The 22,691-nt window shown below is 42.2% G+C and overlaps 1 protein-coding gene across 3 annotated transcripts; it reads right to left on the reverse strand.

The window, feature by feature from the left end:
* Nucleotides 1-357: 357 nt before the first annotated feature.
* Nucleotides 358-22,661, reverse strand: LOC140479916 (uncharacterized). Of its 3 annotated transcripts, none has more exons than XM_072574290.1 (3): nt 21,840-22,661; nt 8,292-8,627; nt 358-3,337 (listed from the first exon to the last, which is right to left on the reverse strand). In XM_072574290.1, the coding sequence occupies exon 3, from the start codon at nt 2,971-2,973 to the stop codon at nt 1,093-1,095; it is 1,881 nt and encodes a 626-aa protein (XP_072430391.1). In that variant the 5' UTR covers nt 2,974-3,337; nt 8,292-8,627; nt 21,840-22,661; the 3' UTR covers nt 358-1,092. The 3 variants fall into 3 exon arrangements, with proteins under 3 accessions (XP_072430391.1, XP_072430390.1, XP_072430392.1); XM_072574289.1 differs by having other exon boundaries at nt 21,829-22,661; XM_072574291.1 differs by lacking the exon at nt 8,292-8,627 and having other exon boundaries at nt 21,829-22,661.
* Between the last annotated feature and the right edge of the window lie 30 nt (nt 22,662-22,691).

Raw genomic sequence — 22,691 nt, forward strand, 5'->3', positions numbered from 1 at the left:
GACGCATCAGAATGCAATGTAACCCTTTCTGGACTGTAATATTAAACATTTCCCAGATTTTTATGCTGATCATTTGCTGTAATTGAGAAGGATTGCCCAATTTTATATATAGTATTTTTAAATTTGGGAAATTTTATAGGACTTTAAAAAATTATAAACAGTTTTAGAAGGGCAATTGCGCAACTTTTTTTTCAAATGGGTAATGTAATTACGGTCCAATACGGCAGGAGAAATCGCCTGTTATTTGTTTTAAGTAGTGTTGGAGGGTCTTTTACGGATAGACAAGCCTTCAGTTCAACACATATCTGTGAGAAACAAAGCTCACACACTTCAATAATTTCAGTCCGAGACAAGATCTGAATCAATAGTGTCATTTATTTTACACTTGCAAGTGGATGTGCTGTCCCGTGTCTAAGAGGCAAAAGACATACACACACTAGGTTCAATTCATACATAATATTTATATGATTTAATGTCCATTGTTTTACATTGCTCCCTCCCCTACTTACATCATCCACTTCCCTAAGACCGGCCTCCACTACCCCTGTTTGCCTCTTGCCTTATCCGACCTTGTCTGTGACAAAATGCTTATTTCTGGTCTCACAAGGCTGTTTGACCTTACCCTGTTATAGGTCATTGTTAGGCATATCCCTTCTTCATCATTATCTACCCCCTTCATCTGTGCCTTTCCCGAGGCCGTTCTGATCCCTATGACCCTTTTAATTGGGGTTTGTTCCTGTGTTTTCATAAAAGTGGGAAGCAGATGTTTATACCTACTGTTTGTACAGGCGTATCTAGCTTAACTTCATCCTCTCACAACATCTTATCTATTTGCCCACCGTACCTACTATTGTTCATTGGCACATTTCATTCTGACATACAATTTTAGCTAATACAAAAACAATTCTACATTTCCTCTACATCGTTTCCATTCTTGTTGACTCAGCTCTTGACTAAAACAATTACCCACTGGTGTGAGTTCACCTCCTTTGTAAAATGGAATTGCAGAAGTAACACTAATCCTACTGATATCCCACAATTCCCCCTCTTTCTTTTAATTACCATTTGTTATCTTCTGCAAATATTTTATTTTTAAGCATCGCCCCCGAAATTTGCAAGCATCATCCCGGAGATTTCATCCATCTTGGTCTCACTCATCTGCTCATTATTTAGTCGATAAAGTCCTTCAACCTGATTCCCTTTTAGGGGCATCTGTTTCATTAAGGCTGTTTCAATCAACCTTTGGGTGAGTCCTCGTATACAGGGTATGATACAGCAGCCAATGGCTACTAATACCCCGACTACTACTATCAGGGAAGTAAGGATAGAAACCACCACCCCCTTCCATTTCCCAAACCATGATTCCAGCCATCTTGTGAGAGATGTATCTACTCCTGAATTCTCAGCCAGTTCCTCTGCTAAGGTAGTCAATCCCCTTAAGGCCCGAGTAATTGAACCATCAGGTGCAGTGTTATTAGGAATAAAGGTACAACAGCTTCCTCCTAACATCACACACACACCCCCTTTTTCTGCTAAAATCATATCAAGGGCTATTCTATTTTCCCATGCCATCCTACTTGTCGCATCAAGCTGTTCTGATATTCCTTTAATCGCATCTCTTGTATAATTTATAAATCGCTGTTGATTATAGAAAATGTAATTTATCCAATCTACATTTTTATTAATTGTTACCCACCAAAAGAGAGCTGACTCAAAGCCTGCTGCAATCTGGTTACGAGCCTTAAATTCATCCGGTACTCCCCTAGGGACTCCTACCGAATCAAGATAAATCCTGTCATCGAAAGAAGTGTCTAACAGTAATCTCTTACCCCTTCCCTTTTTCCCTCCTTTGTTTTCCTTCTCAAATGCCAGGGTAAATGGAATTGCCAATTGTACAATTGCACATATCCCTCTCCAATCCGGAGGTAGGGTGGGTCTCAATATTTTGCCTCCACAGTACCACCACAGATCCGCTCGGGGAACCTTTAATGCTGAGTAGTTCCCTCCCTTCTCCGTTTCGGTGACATTCTTAATCTCTGTACATAGTTTCAGCTCCCCCAAATCTTTCGACCGACTTGTACCTCGTCTACGCACACACGAGGTGTGATTTCCAACTGCAGCAGAAAACAGGGGGGGAACTTTTGCATCTTTCTTCTCCAAGGGAGGGAACATCAGAGATAGGGAGGTACAATTCCTATCATTCCATGCAGTCTCATCCTGATACAGGGCTATCATACATTTCATGCCCTTCCTGTCTCGCTTCCACCCGAGCGGAAAGGGAACCACCTGGGCCACTGGTCGACCGGAGGCACATGCATAGCAATTGCTTTTGTTCAGACTTTTTACAGTATACTTTACCCATTCAACCCAGGCATTTGCATCCCCGTACCCAGTTTCTATTTCAATGGTCTGTTTCAAGTCCTTTACCTCTATAAATTTTACTACTTTAGGATCATCGGGAGGGGTGAAAGATTGTATCTTATTACCCAGTAGTTCTACCCGTTTTCCCTGTCCTACACTAATTCGGAAACAACAGCCCAAGAAATCCTTCCCATTTGCTTTCATTTCTATCCCAAATGTTTCATTTAATTGTATCTCATAGGTGACCCCACCCAGGATTGTTTCGTGCCATGTGGTTTTCCTTATTGTTAGGTATATTGGGTTACACTTTTTATCAGGGCAATCGCGAGCTGGTCGGAAGGGGGCCCGGTGTACTGTGACAAGACTGTTATACCAAGTACCGTCCCCAAGGCCATCCCCATAGGACTTAAGATGTATCTCAGAGCTGCGATACTGTCTCTGATTATCTACGTCCCCACAATTTACTAAGCTACATACATCAGCGTCTATTACTTGTGGGTTATCAGATTCAGGAACCGTTAATAATACATATGAAAATGATATTTGATGAAATGCCAATACTAAGAGAGCTAGCATCATAACTCTAAGCATTCCCAGTATTCTAAACATCATGCTGAAGCACAAAAAGATTTAATATACAATCTTACAGAAATAATCCCGCGCTCGCGTCGCCACTGTATAATTAGTTACTCAAAGTCTCTTTAGTCTGAGTTTCAGCGGATCTTGCGTTGATTCGGCTGTCCAGACTTCTTTCTCCACGGGAGGGTCCACTGGCCCTTTGATCCGAGTGTAGTGAGTCCAGCCTTTCTCCGCTGTCCTTATTGCCGTTTCGGTAGTCAAAAGAGCCTGGTACGGCCCTTCCCAGTCCGGCTGTAATTTAGTCTCTGTCCATGATTTTACTAAGATCCAATCGCCCGGCTGGATGGGATGAACGGTGAATTCAAGGGGTGGAGTCTGTGCCAATAAACCCTGTTTCCTTAGGAAAGACAAAGAGGAGGACAAACCCAGTATGTACTTCTTTAAAAACAAATCTTTAGTTTCGGGAATTGGCAATTCTCCATTCGTTCCCAAGTAAGGTAATCCAAATAAGATTTCATAGGGGGATAGTCCCAAGTCTTTCCTTGGGGCTGTTCGTACTCGCAAGAGAGCTATAGGTAAACATTTGGTCCAAGGGAGTCTGGTTTCTATTATCAATTTAGAGAGCTGTCGTTTGAGTGTTTGGTTCATTCTCTCAACCCTTCCCGATGATGGCGGGTGCCACGGAGTATGGAACTCCCAGGAAATTCCCAACCCTTTCATTACCCCCTGTAACATTTTAGAAGTAAAGTGTGTTCCTTGATCGGAATCAATATGGTTCACGAGCCCTTATCGGGGAATTATGTGCTCCAATATTGTTTTAGACACTCCACTTGCAGTGGCGGTAGCTAGGGGGTATGCCTCAACCCAACCAGATAAATGATCTACTATGACCAACATATATTTTAGTCTGCCTACCCTGGGGAGTTCAGTATAATCTACTTGTATACTCTGGAAAGGTCTCAGTCCTGGGTCTCTTCCTCCCGGGGTCTGTTTTCTCAAGACTTTCTTATTTACCTTTTTGCATATGATACATCCCTCACATATTTGTTTAGCAATTGTATATATTCCTTTACATCCATATTCCCTAAGAACTAAATCACACATTGCTTGTACTCCCCAATGGCTGCCTTGGTGTAGGACGGCCATAATCTCTCGCATCATCATTTTGTTTAACATTTCCCTTCCATCAGGTAACCTCCAATGCCCGTCTGCTGTTTTTACAGCTCCTAAATCTCTCAATTCATTTTCTTCGCTTTCAGTAAATATAGGAGCTTCCCGAGGACCTGGAACAGTAGGTATTAGGGAATGAATCACCACTTCTTGTGGGTTCAGGGCTGCTTCCTTAGCCACCTCATCGGCTAATCTATTCCCCCTAACTTCTAGTTCATTTCCTTTCTGATGACCATTTACATGCACTACTGCTATTTCTCGGGGAAGTAATAGGGACTCCAAGACCCGTTTAATCAATTCTTCATGTACTAATTCTTTCCCTCGGCTGTTGATCAGCCCTCGTTCCTGCCATATCTTGCCGAAAGTGTGCACAACACCAAATGCATATTTAGAGTCAGTGTATACTGTTCCCTCTTTATTCTCTAATGCTCTAAGGGCTCTTTCCAATGCATAGAGTTCACAAGTCTGAGCTGACCACCCATTTGGCAACCGTCCTGCCTCCACCACACTACTGTTTGTCCCGTCTACGACTGCATACCCATTATATCTTTTCCCTTCAATCACCCGGGATGATCCGTCTATAAAAAGTCTAACCCCTGCATGAAATGGAACATCTCTGAGGTCCATGCGGACCTTAGTTTGGTATTCTATAATGTCAAGGCAATCGTGCCCTGGATTCTGAGGAGAGTCTCCTTCCCCTTTCCAAAGAAAGGCAGCTGGATTTAAACAATTGTCAGTGACCAACACTAGATCATCCTTTTCTATTAATATTGCCTCATATTTCAGAATCCGCGAGTCTGTCAACCATCGCCCAGCTTTTTGGTTTAGGATTGTTCTCACTTGGTGTGGAGTGCTTACTATTAGGGCTCCCCCAAATGTAAGCTTTCTGCTTTCCTCCACCAACAGTGCAGTGGCAGCCACAGCCTGCACACACTCAGGCCACCCCCGGGATACTGGATCCAGTAGCTTCGAAAGATATGCTACTGGTTGTCTCATTCCTCCCCACCTCTGGGTCAATACTCCCAAAGCCGCTCCCTTATCCACGGTAACAAAGAGGTGGAAAGGTTTATCTAGAGAAGGTAAGGCTAACACGGGGGCATGGATCAAATCTCTTTTGAGTTTCTCAACTAGTTCTTTTTCCTCATCATCCCAACTTAGACATTTGGGTTCCCCCTCTAATAGTTTGAGATATAATTTCTTAGTCTTCAGTGCATAGGAATCAATCCACAATCTGCAATAACCCGTTAGACCTAAAAATTTGCGTACCTCCCTTTTAGTGCTGGGCAGTGGCATTCCCACTATTCCCTCTATCCGTTCCGGGCTTATCTTTCGCTTTCCCTCACTAACTAAATGTCCCAAGTATTTCACTTCTTGCTCCACATATTGGAGTTTGTTTTTAGATACCCGCAGTCCCTGCTGACCCAGGAAATTCAATAATTTGTTAGTGGCTTCTACTACTCTTTCTCTTCTTTTTCCTGTTACTAAGAGGTCGTCTACATACTGCAACAGGGTAGTCCCCTTGGGGCTGCTAAATTTCTCCAATACTTGTTCTAACATCTGTCCAAATAAATTCGGGGATTCCGTAAACCCCTGGGGAAGCACAGTCCATCGGTATTGCTGTTTTCGTCCTGTCTTAGGGTCTTCCCACTCAAAGGCAAACAAATTCCTACTTTCCTCTGCCAAGGGACAGGCCCAAAAGGCATCCTTTAAATCTATCACACTAAACCATTTGTGGTCATGAGGGATCTTACTTAATAAGGTATAGGGGTTTGGCACCACTGGGTGCCTGATCAGGACTATTTGATTTAATGTTCTCAAATCCTGCACCAATCGGTAAGTTCCATCGGATTTCCGCACTGGTAGTATTGAGGTATTATAAGGAGACATACATGGCTCCAACAATCCATCTCTAATCAATCCTTCAATTACTGGCTGCAGTCCTCGTTTACCTTCTATGGAAATGGGATATTGTCGCTCACAGACAACGTCCCCTTTCCTTTTTAAATTTATTTCAAGGGGGGGGATCTGTAATTTTCCACGATTCCCTTCTCTAGCCCATACAATAGGGTCTATCTCTCTCTCCAGATCCTCTGTCAACATTGCCATTTGGACAACTAATTCTTTTTCCTGAATTCCAATCTCCAGTCCTAAGAGGATAATTAAATCTCTCCCTAGTAAGTTACTTCCTATATCAGGGATATACAACAATTCCCCTTTGACCCTATCCTTAGGACCTTCTATCATCATAGGTTCAAATACTGGAACAGTAAATCCCTCCCCTTTAACCCCTGAAACAGTAATTGACCGTGTCGACATTTCTACTTTCTTTGGTTTAAAATTCAGTGATGACCGTGCTGCCCCCGTATCTACTAGGAAGACTACCTCTTCCTTATAGGGTCCCACCTTCAGGTTTATCAAGGGTTCCTGGTGGGCCCCCGAGGGCAGGAACCCCTGACACCCCTATTCTTCATCAAAATTCATAAGCGGAATTGCCCTCTCTTCCCTTTTCAGAGCCGGACATTCCCGCTTAAAATGCCCTATCTTTCCGCAATAATAACATCCCGCCTGTGGAGTCTTCCAGCTCTGCCCCTGTCGCTCGAACCCTCTATCAAATACTCCCCCTTGTCCTCTCCCTCTCTCTCTCCCTTTCTCTCTTCCTCTCTGTCCTACATGCTGCCACCCACCGCTCCGGTTGCTCAATATTGGTTCCATTCTTTTCTTAACTACCTCATCAACCGTAGCTACCATCATTTTCACCTTCTGTTTCTGTCTCTCATCCTCTCTCTTTACAAACACTTTCTGTGCCTCTCTTAACAATTCATCTAATGGCTTTTCACTCCACCCTTCTATCTTCTGTATCTTTCTCTGTATATCTGGCCATGCTTTTGTCACAAAATGTACTTTCAAAAGACCCTGTGCCACTGGGTCCTCAGGGTTCATTCCAGAATATTTCCGCATTGAGTCTCTTAATCTTTGCAAGAAAGCTGAGGGAGTCTCATCTTTCTCCTGTCTAACTTCAAAGGCTTTAGTCAAATTCTGTGACTTCGGAACTGCCTCTTTTATTCCTTTTAGAATCAGGTCTTTCAATTCCCTCATTTCTTCTCTATGCTCCGGATTTTGATTTTCCCACCGGGGGTCTCTGAGGGGAAACTTCACCTCTCCCTGTCCAGCATCCCCATCTCCAATCGGATGTTCCCTGTCCCATATTTTAATGGCTGCTCCCCGTATAAGTCCCCTTTCTTCCCCAGTAAATAATATATTCAAAATAGACATTAACTCAGCCCAGGTATTCAGACTGGGCCCCAAAAATTGATCAATTTGTTCAGACAGCCCCACCGGATCCTCAACCAGGACCTTCATTTCTTTTTTAAATGTTCTGACCTCCCCACTGCTGAGGGGGGCACTTACAAACCCAATCTCTTTATCCCCTATTGGTACCTCCCGAAGGGGATAAGTCGTTACGTTCTTCCCTTTTTTTTTTGTTTTCCCCCCCTTTGGCTTTGATTTAGATCCTCCGGAGCCCTCCTCTACATCTACTGCAGCTGTGCTTTCTTTTACTGAGGATTGAGGGTCAGGAACAACAACATCCACGTCCACTGCCCCTTCATCCTCCTCTCGTGAATCATCTGTTTCCTGTCCCTGTCTGTCTGTCTCTCCTCCTCCCCCATTTTCACCTAACCTGATTTTATGGTATGGGGGAAGCAAACAGCCAAGAGGATCCCAGGGACTAGGTGGGGCAGAGGGGGAATCCTTTGTCTTTACTACCATCATTCCCAAACTGCCCTTCCAACAGGTTGCATAGTCCGCCTCCTCTTGACTAAAAGGTTGTTTCTTATTCACATACAAACCTAAATACTGACAGACCCAATCCTCGTCCGAACCATACTTTGGCCAGAAGACAGCCGGACGAAGGATTGGTTCTTTCGTCCATACTAAACAACAATATTTAATCATTTTCTTTTTATCCTTTTCCCTTGTACAAGTATTGCTTGTCCATTCCCGCAACATCCTCCCCAACGGACTTTCAGGAGGAATGTTACCAGGGACTTTTTCTTCTTCCTGTACTTCGTGACAGCTACTCTGCCTACCCCCCCATTTCCCGGGGCCTTCGCTAGTCCCTCAGCGAGTAAATACCCCTTGTCCCGGCCACCAAGGCAATACTTAAAAGTCAGGTTTCTTACCTTGGTCTGTGCACAGAGTTGCCTGGCCCCTTATCGCCGTAGTTTCTATCGACCTCCTATCCCTGTCTGATTCAGATGTCTCTCTTGTGGGATTCGTACCAGTCACCCAAGGGAGCAGACCAAACCAGGACACGAGACCGCTCCTCAATGGGGAACGGGACGCGTCTTCCCAGTGTCCAAGGCCAGCCACTCCCCCCGGTGATGGAAGAAAATCCCGGACGAGCCCCCAATTGTGAGAAACAAAGCTCACACACTTCAATAATTTCAGTCCGAGACAAGATCTGAATCAATAGTGTCATTTATTTTACACTTGCAAGTGGGTGTGCTGTCCCGTGTCTAAGAGGCAAAAGACATACACACACTAGGTTCAATTCATACATAATATTTATATGATTTAATGTCCATTGTTTTACATTGCTCCCTCCCCTACTTACATCATCCACTTCCCTAAGACCGGCCTCCACTACCCCTGTTTGCCTCTTGCCTTATCCGGCCTTGTCTGTGATAAAATGCTTATTTCTGGTCTCACAAGGCTGTTTGACCTTACCCTGTTATAGGTCATTGTTAGGCATATCCCTTCTTCATCATTATCTACCCCCTTCATCTGTGCCTTTCCCGAGGCCGTTCTGATCCCTATGACCCTTTTAATTGGGGTTTGTTCCTGTGTTTTCATAAAAGTGGGAAGCAGATGTTTATACCTACTGTTTGTACAGGCGTATCTAGCTTAACTTCATCCTCTCACAACATCTTATCTATTTGCCCACCGTACCTACTATTGTTCATTGGCACATTTCATTCTGACATACAATTTTAGCTAATACAAAAACAATTCTACATTTCCTCTACATCGTTTCCATTCTTGTTGACTCAGCTCTTGACTAAAACAATTACCCACTGGTGTGAGTTCACCTCCTTTGTAAAATGGAATTGCAGAAGTAACACTAATCCTACTGATATCCCACATATCCAAATGGTAATACCTTAAACTATAAAAGTACAATGAACAGGAATTAGTTAATAAGTTATAATTAGTTAATATTTTGCAAAGCTTTGTTCATGAGAGGCATACTTGACATACACAAATCTTGGTATGTTAATGTCAAGCAGCATATTAAAATCAGCAATTTGTTTTTATACAGTCACTTTAACATAAAAGGCACCTTACAGCAGATATACTGATTTAGACATACTTAGGGCTAAAGGTATCAAAGGATTTGGGAAGAACACAGGAGGAGGATATTGGGTTATCATATTGAATGGTGGAGCAGGCTTGATGGGCTGAATGGCCTACACCTATTTTCAATGCTTTCTTGGAGGATAGTGAAGTGTAACACAAAGCCATGTACGGTAATATTAGATGGTCAAAAAGTAAAGATGTATTTTAAATCTTAAGAGAAAGAGATGGTGAAAATGCAGAGAAATTAAGGGAGGAAATTCTAGGACTTTAAGCCATTTCAATTGAAGGCACGACCACCAATAGTGGAGCAATTAATATCAAGATGATCCAGAGACCATGGCTCACTGTATTCAGCTGGTAGCATTCCTGCCTCCAGTTCAGAAGATTGTGGGTTCAAGGCCCACTCCACAACCTGCTGTGCTTCCTACATCTAAGACTAAACAAAAGCATGGGACTGGATGGGCAAAATCCTCTTTACTAAGGTTCAGGGATGTGCATGCCAAAACTGGGAGTGCTGTGCCATGGGCAGCATGGTGGCTCACGATGTTGTGCCAAGATTTAATCCTAATGTAAAATATAATAACTTAACCTACGCACCCCTCAACTCACTGCTATCCATGTGCATGTCCAGCAGTCGCTTAAATGTTCCCAGTGACTCTGCTTCCACCACCACAGCTGGCAACGCATTCCATGCATTCACAACTCTCTGCGTAAAGGACCTACTTCTGATGTCTCCTTTATTCCTTCCTCCTAATATCTTCAAACTATGAATTCTCATACCAGTCAATCCTGCCCTGGGGAAAGGTCTCTGGCTATTGACTCTATCTATTCCTAACATTATTTTGTACACCTCGATAAGGTCTCCTCTCTTCTTCCTTCTTTCCAGAGAGAAAATTCTGAGCTTATTCAACTTTTCTTCATAAGGTAAACCTTTAATTCAGGCTGTTTGTTGATGCACATCTAAAAGGTGCAACATAAGTTATAGTTAAAGGGTAGAGGGTAGATTTTTGACTCACTTCTGCAGAAAGTCAATGAAGACAAAAATAGTTTATCTAATGGGGAGCAAATTTGGGATGCCAATCTAACCAAGGTTGCAGGTGGAAAATCTATATCAGCGTTTGAAGATGTTCTGGTGAATGTGAAACTGAGAACATGTTTATTGCATCCAATCATTCTAATAGTTGTTAACTTAAAAAGAAAATTGGTTTAAAGATGCCAAGGGTCTAGGAATGGGGTTTATATTCTAGATAGTTCCTGTCCATATTAAAAGTTGGAATTGTAGATTGATTTTTATTCTTACTTGAACTCCTTTGATGATTTTATTCAGTTCAATTTAACCTCAACTGTTGGATTCATGAACATTAAATACCAACCTAGATAAAGAAATTGTTAAATCTAGCTGGAGCAAATTTTGGGGTAATCAGTAAGTTGATGACAGTGGGTTCAGTGTAGTGTTTCTAACCCTGGGCCAGGGGGCTTGTGTTCAAGCCCCACCTACTCCAGAGGTGTGCGTTATATCTCTGAACAGGTTGTTTAGAAAATATAAATTTAAGACTGCAATTTGGCAATGCGGTGACAAATAACTAGAACTCAAAGACATTAATATTTTCAATGCTGGCTCTTCAGATGGTGCCATGTACTGAATTTCATCACAGTCTAGCTAAAAGAACATTTGTACGTAACTGTACTGACAACTTGAGCAATAATAAAGCTGAGAGAAAGTTACAAGATGTGTGGGTGAAACATGCATTGCATCTGCCATCATTTTGTTGGCCCTTATACTATAAGTAAAACAGTATGGACATTTGTCTGTCTTTTTCATGCTGTGGTGACAGCCTTCAACTGTGAGATGATGGTTTGGGTCATGGTGGTCTACTCCATATTAAGCATCCCCCAGTGGCTTAGGGGCACCTCTCAGGCATTATAATCATTGCATTATTTGTTGCAGAGGAAGACAGTGGGCTAAGAAGATGCACGATTCACTGGCTTCTGTTTTCTCTGGGACTTGTCATCCAGATTAACTTTTTGTTTCTGCTCAGGTCTTCAAATGCCCTTCTAAACAGTCAGTCATCAGTCACTGTATCCTAGTAGTCAGTGTCAATGTCCACAATTATCATAACTCATTTACAAATGTCCATATAGCAGAACTATGGGCACTGATGTTGTGATCTAGTGATCAGTTTACTGTACAGAAGGTTTTTTTGACTATACATTTGCTATTAATTCGATGAAAGTAGCCAAACTAATATAAATGTCATGGAGCACGCCTAAGATCAACTATCTCTTACACATCTTTCACAAATTTAGCTTTTTCTATAAAATCTAAACCAGTCAAGATCTGCAGTAAATGGAAATTATAATTGCAGTACTGTTGTGAATCAAAATACAATTCTTTCCAGTCTTCCCATAAATATATTCAGAGGATCTGTTTGAATTGATCAATAGAACTGTTCATTACAGTAATAGCAACATAAATTACAATTTAAGTGTGAAGAAATGATGTTGCATTTTAACCTGTACTCACATTGCCATTGCTAATCTATATACTTTCATTGACTAGTTGTGATTCATGAGACTATTACAACAACTTGAGTAATTTAGTCCATTTCTTCTGATAGCTTATGTGTGCAATCAGTAACAAAGCAAAAGTGGCAAAGGGCTTAACTCTGGTTTTGCTGCTTGTACCCATAACCCATGACTCCTTGTAAGTAAAATATTGTCTACATCAGCTTTGCATGTATTAAATTAGCCTCCATTGATGTCTGAGGTGGAAAATTCCAAAGATTAACAGCACTTTGATAAAATAAGTTCCACATCATTATAATAAATGGGAGTCTTTTTATTTTGAAATTGTATGCTGTAGTTCTAGAATTATCCATTTCCTATTTTTTAAATTAAAATAATATAGGTCCAAACTTCTCAATTTCTCTCATAAAGCAATTCATTATTCCAGGAATCAACCAAGTGAACATTCTCTGAATTACTTTCACTGCAAATCTCCTTTAATAAGGAGACTAAAATTGTACATTGCACAATAGGTGTGTCCTTGCCAATGTCCTCTATAGTTGTTAGAAGACTGCCTTTGCAGTAAGTCAGTATTTAATTTGTCTTCTTAATTACTTGCTTAACCTGTTTGTTGACTTCTTGAGATTCAGGAGTGAGGATACACAAATCCTTCAATATTCTGTGGTCTGTCATCATCTAAATGGTTTTCTGCTTTTCCATTCTTTCTATCAAAGAGGACAAGCTTGCATTCTTCCACATTAAGCTCCATCTGCCAGATTTTTGTCCACTGACGTAACCCACTTATACCACTTTACAGACTCTTTTGTGTCCTACCAACTTACAAATTAGTAGAATTGAATGGCCATTTGACCCCTTAAGGAGAAAGTGAGGACCGCAGATGATGGCGATCAGAGCTGAAAATGTGTTGCTGGAAAAGCACAGCAGGTCAGGCAGCATCCAAGGAACAGGAGAATCGACGTTTCGGGCATGAGCCCTTCTTCAGGAATCATTTGCTAAGATCATGGCTGATATAATTATGCCCTCACTCCACTTTTCTGTTTACTCTTGATAGCCTTTCACTCCCCAGTTACTTCTGCAAGAATCTTTCTACAGTGCCTTTGAAATATACCAATGGCCTTGCCTCCATTGCTCTTTAAAAGCATTGTACAGACTCACAATGCTCTGAGAGGAAAAAGAAGCCTCAGCTCCATTAAAATAAAGTTAAATAAAGTCAAACTGAAATAAATTTAATGAAAGCAAAATTAAATTAATTGTTTTGGTTAAGTTTTCACTTATTTGAAAGATAACAAATAGGTTTTTCATAATGACAATTCAGCTGTGGCAAATAGAATTTATACATCCTACAGTACATGTCAAGCCGTGGACATAACACATGTATCCTAGAGAAATACAGCTGCAGAAAATGTCACTGGTTGCACAAGTTTGAGTTCTGGATTTCAGAATTTGAGCAACAGCTGGGGTATATCTGCAAGGCAGAGGAAAATATGACAAACTACTGCAGATGTACTGAAAACAATAAATCAATAGGAAATCACTGCAGGTCAGACAGCATCCATGGAAAGAGAGCAAGCTAACATTTCAAGTTTAGATAACTTTTCATCTGATGCTGTCTGACCTGCTGTCATCTCCAGCATTTGTTGTTTTCAGTGTTTTAGCACGAATAGGGAGGTGGTCACACCACAAGTTAAAAGTATGCAGATCACAAGGGAAGAGTGACCACCAGGTGGTATAGGTGAACCAGGCACTCTATCCCTGAGGTAAAAACAATGACTGCAGATGCTGAAAACCAAATACTGGATTAGTGGTGCTGGAAGAGCACAGCAGTTCAGGCAGCATCCAACGAGGAGCGACTCTATCCCTGAGTCTATGCTGCTTGCTAATTGTATTCCATTTTGGAAACTGGTGAGGGTAAGGTTCCTCAGGGGTGTGTAAGAAGAGACAAATCCATAGCGCCATGGGGTTTCTCAGCAATATGAGGTGGAAGCGGGTGGGAAGAAGATAAGAAGAATGGTAGGACAATAGTGACAGGATTGCACAATCAGGGGAACACACAGGTATTTCTGCAGAATTAAAAGTTGTTCTAGGATAGAATGCTGCTTACCTGGTGCCAGGATCAAGGATGTCATTTGCTGCTGAAGGACATCCTTATGGGAGAAGATATCAGCGAAAGTCTTGGTCGATAGAAACTTGGATAACAATGGTATGTTTGAGCATTGTGTGGATTTGAGAAAGGGAAGTCGTATTTCACAAATCTAAAGTTTTTTGAGGATGTCGCTAACAAAATTGTTAAAGGTAAATCAATGGATGTAATATACTTGGATTTTCAAAGCTTATGGTAAGGTACCCCGCAGGAGATTGGTTGGCTAATTGGCATGAATTAAGGATTGGCTAACAGGCAGAAACTAAGCTAGACTATTAAATAATTTTGCTTCTTACTTTAATTTTAAAACATGATATCTGCTATCTGACTTTAATGTTATCTTGTTCTGATAGTAGTAGAGCCATTGCACTTGTGAAGTGAAAGTGCTTATAATTGGTAAAGTCACAGGATTGTGTGTAGAAGCCATAAGATCATTTGACACCCAATAAATGTAAGGAAATCCTACCCATCGAAACACCATGTAACATTTCTTTTTAATACTTGTTTTGTATTAGAAATTCCATGGAAAATTCTAGAGAAATACGTTTGCTCTCTTTAATCTTGGTAGCCATAAACAATAGAATGCAGAAAGAACGAGTGCCATTTACCGTTACTGACAATGGCGTAGGTGAAACTCCTCCTGAGAATGAGCAGAATTAGGGTGTCTCACAGTCTGATCCTATAAAGATCATGACAGCCTATTAAATTCTGCACAACTGTCTTATCTAAGGAAACAAAGGCATGAAATTGTTAGAGAAAGTATTAAGCCAGACAGTGAGCAGTGCGCAGTTATATTTTCTAGAATAGAAAAGATGGATGAAATGATTATGATCTTTGAAATTATTGATTAAATGGAAAAAAATGTTCATTTATTGGGATATCTAAATTTAGGGAAAGTAAGTCACCAAAAAACAAAATAAAGAATTTCAGGTTAAATAAAAAAACCTGTTTACTCAGAGAACATGAAAAATTTACTTCAAAGCAACTCTATTAAAAAATTCAGGCCTAATTTCCCCATTAGGAACCAGGGAAGGGTTTCTGCCTCAATAGAATAAAACAAAGAACTAAAGTTGCTGAAAATCTGAAACAAAAATAGAGATTGTTGGAGAAACTCAGCAGGTCTGGCAGCATCTGATGGAAGAATGCAGAATTCACTTTTCAAATCCAGTGCCTTTGCTGGACAGTGGGATTGTTTTTATTTTCATGTGGGGTATGGGCATCTCTTACAAGACTGCATTTATTGCCCATGTCTAGTTACCCTTGAGAAGGTGATAGTGAGCAGTCATTTTGAACTGCTGCAGTCCCACAATGCCCTTAGCAATGAATTCCACAATTTTGATCTAATGACAGTCAAGGAACAGCGATATATTTCCAAGTCAGGTTTGTGAGTGGTTTGGAGGGAACTTGCTGATGGTGTTCTGATGTATTTGCTGCCCTTGCCCTTCTTGATGGAAGTGGTTATGAGTTTTGAAGATGCTTTCTAAGGATAATGTTAAACATCACACAACACCAGGTTATAGGACAACAGGTTTATTTGGAAGCACTAGTTTTCGGAGTACTGCTCCTTTATCAGGTGCTCATGGGGTGTAAGATCATAAGACACAGAATTTATAGCAAAAGATTACAGTGTCATGCAAATGAAATGATATATTGAACAAACCTGGATTATTAAGTCTTCCATCTTTTAGAATGGGTTGCAGGTTAATTAATATGTAAATCCCAGAACTTCTTTTTAAGTCACCTTCTCAAGATAACTTGAGGTTTTATAACAAAAGGTGACATCTCAGCTCAGATAATGCATTAAAGGTGTGAGGTCAGAGTCTTGTCTGCATCCCAGTCTTGAGTCAGACTGATTCTATTTCCAAAGTGGAATTTACAAAACATTACAGATCGACTGCCTGCAGATTGTGCACTTTTTGAGCTGAATAGAATGTATCTTCAAATATAATACTGCAAATATAAATTCACCCATAGACTTATATGTGTGTGTGCATGCATGAGAGAGAAAGTGAGAGTATGTGCTAATGTGAGTGTGTGCGTGAGAGTGCATGTGAGAGAGTGAATGAAAGTTTGATGAAGATTGTGTGTGTGTAATGGAGTATAAGCCTGTGAGAGGGTGTGTGCATGGGTGTGAGTTTAGGGGGTGTTTGTGTGTCTGAGAGACAGCATGTGTATGAGAAAGGGTCTGCATGAGTATGAGAGTATGTAAGTGTGTGTGTGTGTGTGAGTGTGAGAGAGAGTGTGTAGTGTAGTGGGGTTACCTGTAATGTGACATGAACCCAAGATCCCGGTTAAGGCCATCCTCATGGGTACCGAACTTGGCGATCAGCCTCTGCTCGGCCTCTTTGCACGTTGCCTATCCTGAAGTCCACCTTGGAGGATGGTCACCCAAAGAACCATGCCCGAATGCCCCGACCATTGAAGTGCTCCCCGAATGGGAGGAAACACCCCTGTCTGTTGATTGTTGTGTGGTATCCATTCATCTCTGTTGTAGCATTTGTTTGGATTTTGACAATGTACCATGCCTCAGGGCATTCTTGCCTACAGCGTATGAGATAGACAATGTTGGCCGATTCACATGAGTACCTGCTGTGTATATGGAGGGTGGTGTCCCCACAGGTAATGTTGGTATCCGTGTTGACACTTTGACACGTCTTGCACTGGTTGATATCACAGGGTTGTCATATGTGTTATGGTCGATGTTGTGCTGAAGGCTGGGCAGTTTGCTATGAACGATCATCTGTTTAAGGGGTTTGGCGGTTGTTTAAAGGTGAAGAGTGGAGGTGTAGGGAAGGTCTTGGGAAGATGCTCATATTTATCAATAATGTGTTGCAAAGAATATGGTGTAGTTTTTCCCGGGAAGTACTGGACAACAAAGGGCACCCTATCAGTTGCATCCCATGTCTGTATCCTGAGGGGGTCATGATTGTTTCTCGCTGTGGCACATCGGAACTCGCGAATGATGAGTTAAGCATCATACCCTGTTCTTATTAGGGTATCCTTGAGCACCTTCAGGTATCTGTCACACTCTTCCTCATCTGAACAGATCCTGTGTGTGTGTAGGGCTTATTAATAGGGGATGGCTTTTTTAATATGGTTAGGGTGGAAGCTAAAGAAGTGTAGCATTGTGTGGTTATCTGTGGGTTTGCGGTACATTGAGGTACTGAGGTGCCCATCCTTGATGGAGATGCATGTGTCCAAGAATGAGACAGATACTAAAAAGTAGTTCATGGTCAGTCTGATGGCGGGATGAAACTTATTGATATCGCTGTGAAGTTGTTTCAGTGACTCCTTGCCATGGAACCAGAGGAAGAAAATGTCATCAATAATATCTTCTGTAGAGTGTTGGTTGGAGGTGCTGTGCAGCAAGGAAGTCTTGTTCGAACTTGTGCATGAAAATGTTGGCTGTTCTGTGAGTCTGGATGAAGGACTGGTTGTCAAAGATGAAAACGTTGTGGTCGAGGATGAAGCTGATGAGTTGTAGGATGGTGCTCGGAGATTGGCAGTTGTTGGTATTGAGTAGTGAGGCTGTTGCAGCGATGCCATCAATGTGGGGGGTGCTGGTGTAGTAGAGTGCTGAAATGTCCATTGTGACAAGAAATGTTCCTGGTTTGACTAGTCTGTGGGGGCTGAGTTTCTTTAAGAAATCTGTAGTGTCGCGACAGAAACTGGGGGTCCCCTGTACAATGGGTTTCAAGATGCCTTCAACATAGCCAGAAAGGTTCTCACACAGGGTCCCATTGTCTGATAGAATGGGATGTCCAGGTGTGTTGTCTTTGTGCATCTCCGGAAGGCAGTAGAAGTCCCCTATGCGAGAAGAACATGGGATGAGAACGCATGGGGAACCCTGAAAGACTGAATCAAAAGTCTTGATCAGTGTTTAGCACACAGGTGTGTTCTTTGGTCAGATCGGCCAGTAGTTGCCTTTAGTGTTCCTGGTTGTTCAGTTGTCGGTACACTTCCTTGCAGTAGTCCGTTCTATTCAACCAATACCAACAATTGCCAGTCTCTGAGCATCATCCTACAACTCAACCGCTTCATCCTCAACCACACTGTTTCACCTTTGACAACCAGTTCTTCATCCAGACACACGGAACAGCCAAGGGGACGAAATTTGCATCCCAATATGCCAATATTTTCATGCACAAGTTTGAACAAGACTTCTTTGCCGCACAGAACCTCCAACATATACATCAGAGACATTGACAATATTTTCTTCACTGGACCCATGGCGAGGAGTCACTGAAACAACTACACAGTGATATCAACAGGTTTTGTCCCACCACCAGATTTACCATGCATTAATCTTTAGTATCTGTCTCATTCGTGGACACATGCATTCCATCAAGGAAGGGCACCTCAGTACCTCACTGTACCGTAAACCCATGGATAACCTCACAATGTTATATATCTCTAGCTTGCACCCTAAACATAGTAAAACAGCCATCCCCTATGGACAAGCCCTACACACACACACAGGATCTGTTCAAATGAGGAGGAACGTGACAGACACCTGAAGGTACTCAAAGGTGCCCTCATAAGAATTGGGTACAATGCTCAATTGATCGATCGCAAATTCTGATGTGCAACTGCGAGAAACCATAATGATCTCCTCAGGAAACAGACACTGGTTGCAACCGATAGATTACCCTTCATTGTCCAGTACATCCCGGGAGCCGAAAAACTACACCAAGTTCTTTGCAGCCTATTATTGATAAGGATGAGCATCTTGCCAAGACCTTTCCTACGCCTCCACTTCTCACCTTTAAACAACTGCCAAACCTTAAACAGATTACTGTTCGCAGCAAACTGCCCAGCCTTCAGCACAATATCACCCACAACATTGTACAACCCTGTCATGTCAACGATTGCAAGACATGTCAGTGTTGACACGGATACCACCATTATCCCTGGAGACACCACACACCATGTACATGGCAGGTACTAATGTGAATCCGCCAACATTGTCTATCTCATATACTGCAGGCAAGGATGCCTGAAGGCATGGTACATTGGCGAGACCAAGCAGATACTACAACAACAGATGAATGGACACCTCACAACAATCAGCAGACAGGGGTGTTCCCTCCCAGTCGGAGAGCACTTCAGCCATTAGGGATATTCAACCATGGATCTTTGGGTGACCATCCTCGAAGGTGGACTTCGGAATAGGCAACAATGCAAAGTGGCCGAGCAGAGACTGATAGCGAAGTTCAGTACCAATGAGGATGGCCTCAGCTAGGATCTTGGGTTCATGTCACACTACAGGTGACCCCATTACATTATATACACACACACACACACACACAAAAACACATAGTCTTACATACTCATATACACATGCAGACCTTCTGTAATACACACGTTCTCTCTCACACACACAAACATACTCTCCCCACACACCCTCTCACAGGCTTATACTCCATCACACCCACACACACACCTTACCAAGCTTTCACACATGCACTCACACACTTGCATGCACAAACTCATAGAGACATAGAGAAGTACAGCATGGAAACAGACCTTTTGGTCCAACCTGTCCACGCCAATCAGATATCCCAACCCAATCTAGTCCCACCTGCCAGCACCCAGCCCATATCCCTCCAAACCCTTCCTATTGATATACCCATCCAAATGCCTTTTAAATGTTGCAATTGTACCAGCCTCCACCACTGCCTCTGGCAGCTCATTCCATACACGTACCACCCTCTGCGTGAAAAGTTGCCCCTTAGGTATCTTTTATATCTGTCCCCTCTCACCCTAAACCTATGGCCTCTAGTTCTGGACTCCCCGATCCCAAGGAAAGTACTTTGTCTATTTATCCTATCCATGCCCCTCATAATTTTGTAAACCTCTATCAGGTCACCCCTCAGCCTCCGACGCTCCAGGGAAAACAGCCCCAGCCTGTTCAGCCTCTCCCTATAGCTTAAATCCTCCAACCCTGGCAACATGCTTGTAAATCTTTTCTGAACCCTTTCAAGTTTCACACCATCTTTCCGATAGGAAGGAGACCAGAATTGCACACAATATTCCAAGAGTGGCCTAACCAATGTCCTGTACAACCACAACATGTCCTTCCAACTCCTGTACTCAACACTCTGACGAATAAAGGAAAGCATACGAAACATCTTCTTCACTATCCTATCTACCTGCGACTCCACTTTCAAGGAGCTATGAACCTGCACTCCAAGGTCTCTTTGTTCAGCAACACTCCCTAGGACCTTACCATTAAGTGTATAAGTCCTGCTAAAATTTGCTTTCCCAAAATGCAGCACCTCGCATTTATCTGAATTAAACTCCATCTGCCTCTTCTCAGCCCACTGGCCCATCTGGTCCAGATCCTGTTGTAATCTGAGGTAACCCTCTTTGCTGTCCACTACACCTCCAATTTTGGTGTTATCTGCAAACTCACTCTCTCTCTCTCATGCATGCACACACACAAAAAAGTCAATGGGGTGAATTTGTATTTGCAGAATTATATTTGTAGATACATTCTATTCTGCTCAAAAATGCACAATCTGCAGACAGTCAACACATGTAATGCTTTGTAAATTCCATTTTGGAAAGAGAACCAGTGTGACTCAAGATTGGGATACAGACAGTCTCTGACCTCACACCTTTAATGCATTGTCTGAGCTGAGACAAGGTGACAACCTTTTGTTATAAAACCTTAAGTTATCTCGAGAAGGTGACTTAAAAGTAGTTCTGAAATTTACATGTTAATGAACAGAAACCTGCAACCCATTCTAAAGAATTTAACAATCCAGATTTGTTCAATATATCATTTCAATTGCATGATATTGTAATCTTTTGCAATAAATTCTGTGTCTTATCAATTATAAGTGTTTTATACTCCACAACCACCTGATGAAGGAGCAGCATTCTGAAAGCTACAGCTTCCAAATAAACCTGTTGAACTATAACCTAGTATTCAGTGATTTTTAACTTTGTCCACCCCAGTCTGACACCGGCTCCTGCACATCGTGGCTATCTTTCTAAGGATCTTTCGTGAAATTCTGCAGTAGATCATGTAGATACTACACAATACTGCTGCTGATGGAGGGAGTGGATATTTGTGAATGTGGTACCAGTCAAGCTGGTTGCTTTGTCCTGGATGCTGTCAAGCTTCTTGAGTGTTTTTGGAGCTACTCTCATCCAGGCATGTAGGGAATATTCCATCAACATTTTGACTTGTGTCTTATAGATAGTGGACAGGCTTCCAGCAGTCAGGAGGTGAGTTACTTGCTGCAGTATTTCTAGCCTCTGATTTGCTGTTGTAGCCACGTATTTATATGGCAATCTGGTTGAGCTTCTGGTCAATGGTAACCCCCAGGATATTGATAGCAAGGGATTCAGTAATGGTTATGCCATGGGATGTCAAGGATCAGTAGATTGATTATCTCTTATTGGAGATGGTCATTGCCTGATATTTGTGTGGCATAACTGTTATTTGTCACTTGTCAGTCCAAAACATTCCTGAAGAAGGGCTTATGCCCGAAAAGTCAATTCTCCTGCTCCTCAGAACCACACTTTTCAACTCTGGTCTCCAGTATCTGCAGTCCTCACTTTCTCCTACTTGTCAGTCCAAACTTGGATTTTGTCCAGATATCGTTATATTTGAATGTGGACTGCTTTAGCATCTGAGGAGTCGCAAATGGCGCTGAACATTGTGCAGTTATTGGTGAACATACCTGATTCTGACCTTATGATGGAGGGAAGGTCATTGATGAAGCAGTTAAAGATGGTTGGGTCTAGAACATCACCCTGATGAACTACTGCAGAGATGTTCTGGAGCTGAGATGAATGACTTCCAACAGCCACAATCAACTTCCTATGTGCCAATTATGTCTCCAACCAGCTATCAACCGCCTGTTGATTCCCAGTGTTTATTTTTGCTTGGGCTCCTTTTTGCCACACTTGGTCAAATGCTGTCACTCTCATCTCACTAAAATTCAACTCTTTTGTCCATGTCTAATCAAGGCTGTAATGAGGTCAGGAGCTGACTGGCCCCAGCTGAACCCAAACTGCTCATCACTGAGTGGGCTATTGCCTTGTAGGTGATGCTTTATAGCACTTTTGATGAAACTTGACAATCAACAGTTGAGTAATGGAGCAATAATTGGCCAGCTTGGAATTGGCTTTTTGTAAACAGGGCAAACCTGGGAGATTTTTCACATTGTTCGGCAGATGCCAGTGTTGTAGCTGGACCGGGACAGTTTGGGCTAAGGGTGTGACAAGTTCTGGATCACTAGTCTTCAGTACTGTTGCGGTGATAAAGCAAGAAAAGGGCAACTGGGGACGGACAAAAAACGCCGACCAGCCAACGATGCCCACAATCCCACACGTAAGACATGTATCGGTCTACTTAAGTGTTGTTAACTCTGTGCGACCTTTACAGACGAGACTAGCTGCATCGGCCAAAATAAAATGTCATAGTGGGATTTTTGAACCCACTGCTGTTCCACTTTCACCCATTACCAGTCACACTCCGGTGACCCCTGTTTTGCGATGACAACACACTGGCCAACCGTCTCTACCCAGGCCACTGCGCATG

The sequence above is a fragment of the Chiloscyllium punctatum genome, chromosome 7, assembly GCF_047496795.1.
Source record: "Chiloscyllium punctatum isolate Juve2018m chromosome 7, sChiPun1.3, whole genome shotgun sequence".
Taxonomy (NCBI): Eukaryota; Metazoa; Chordata; class Chondrichthyes; order Orectolobiformes; family Hemiscylliidae; genus Chiloscyllium; species Chiloscyllium punctatum.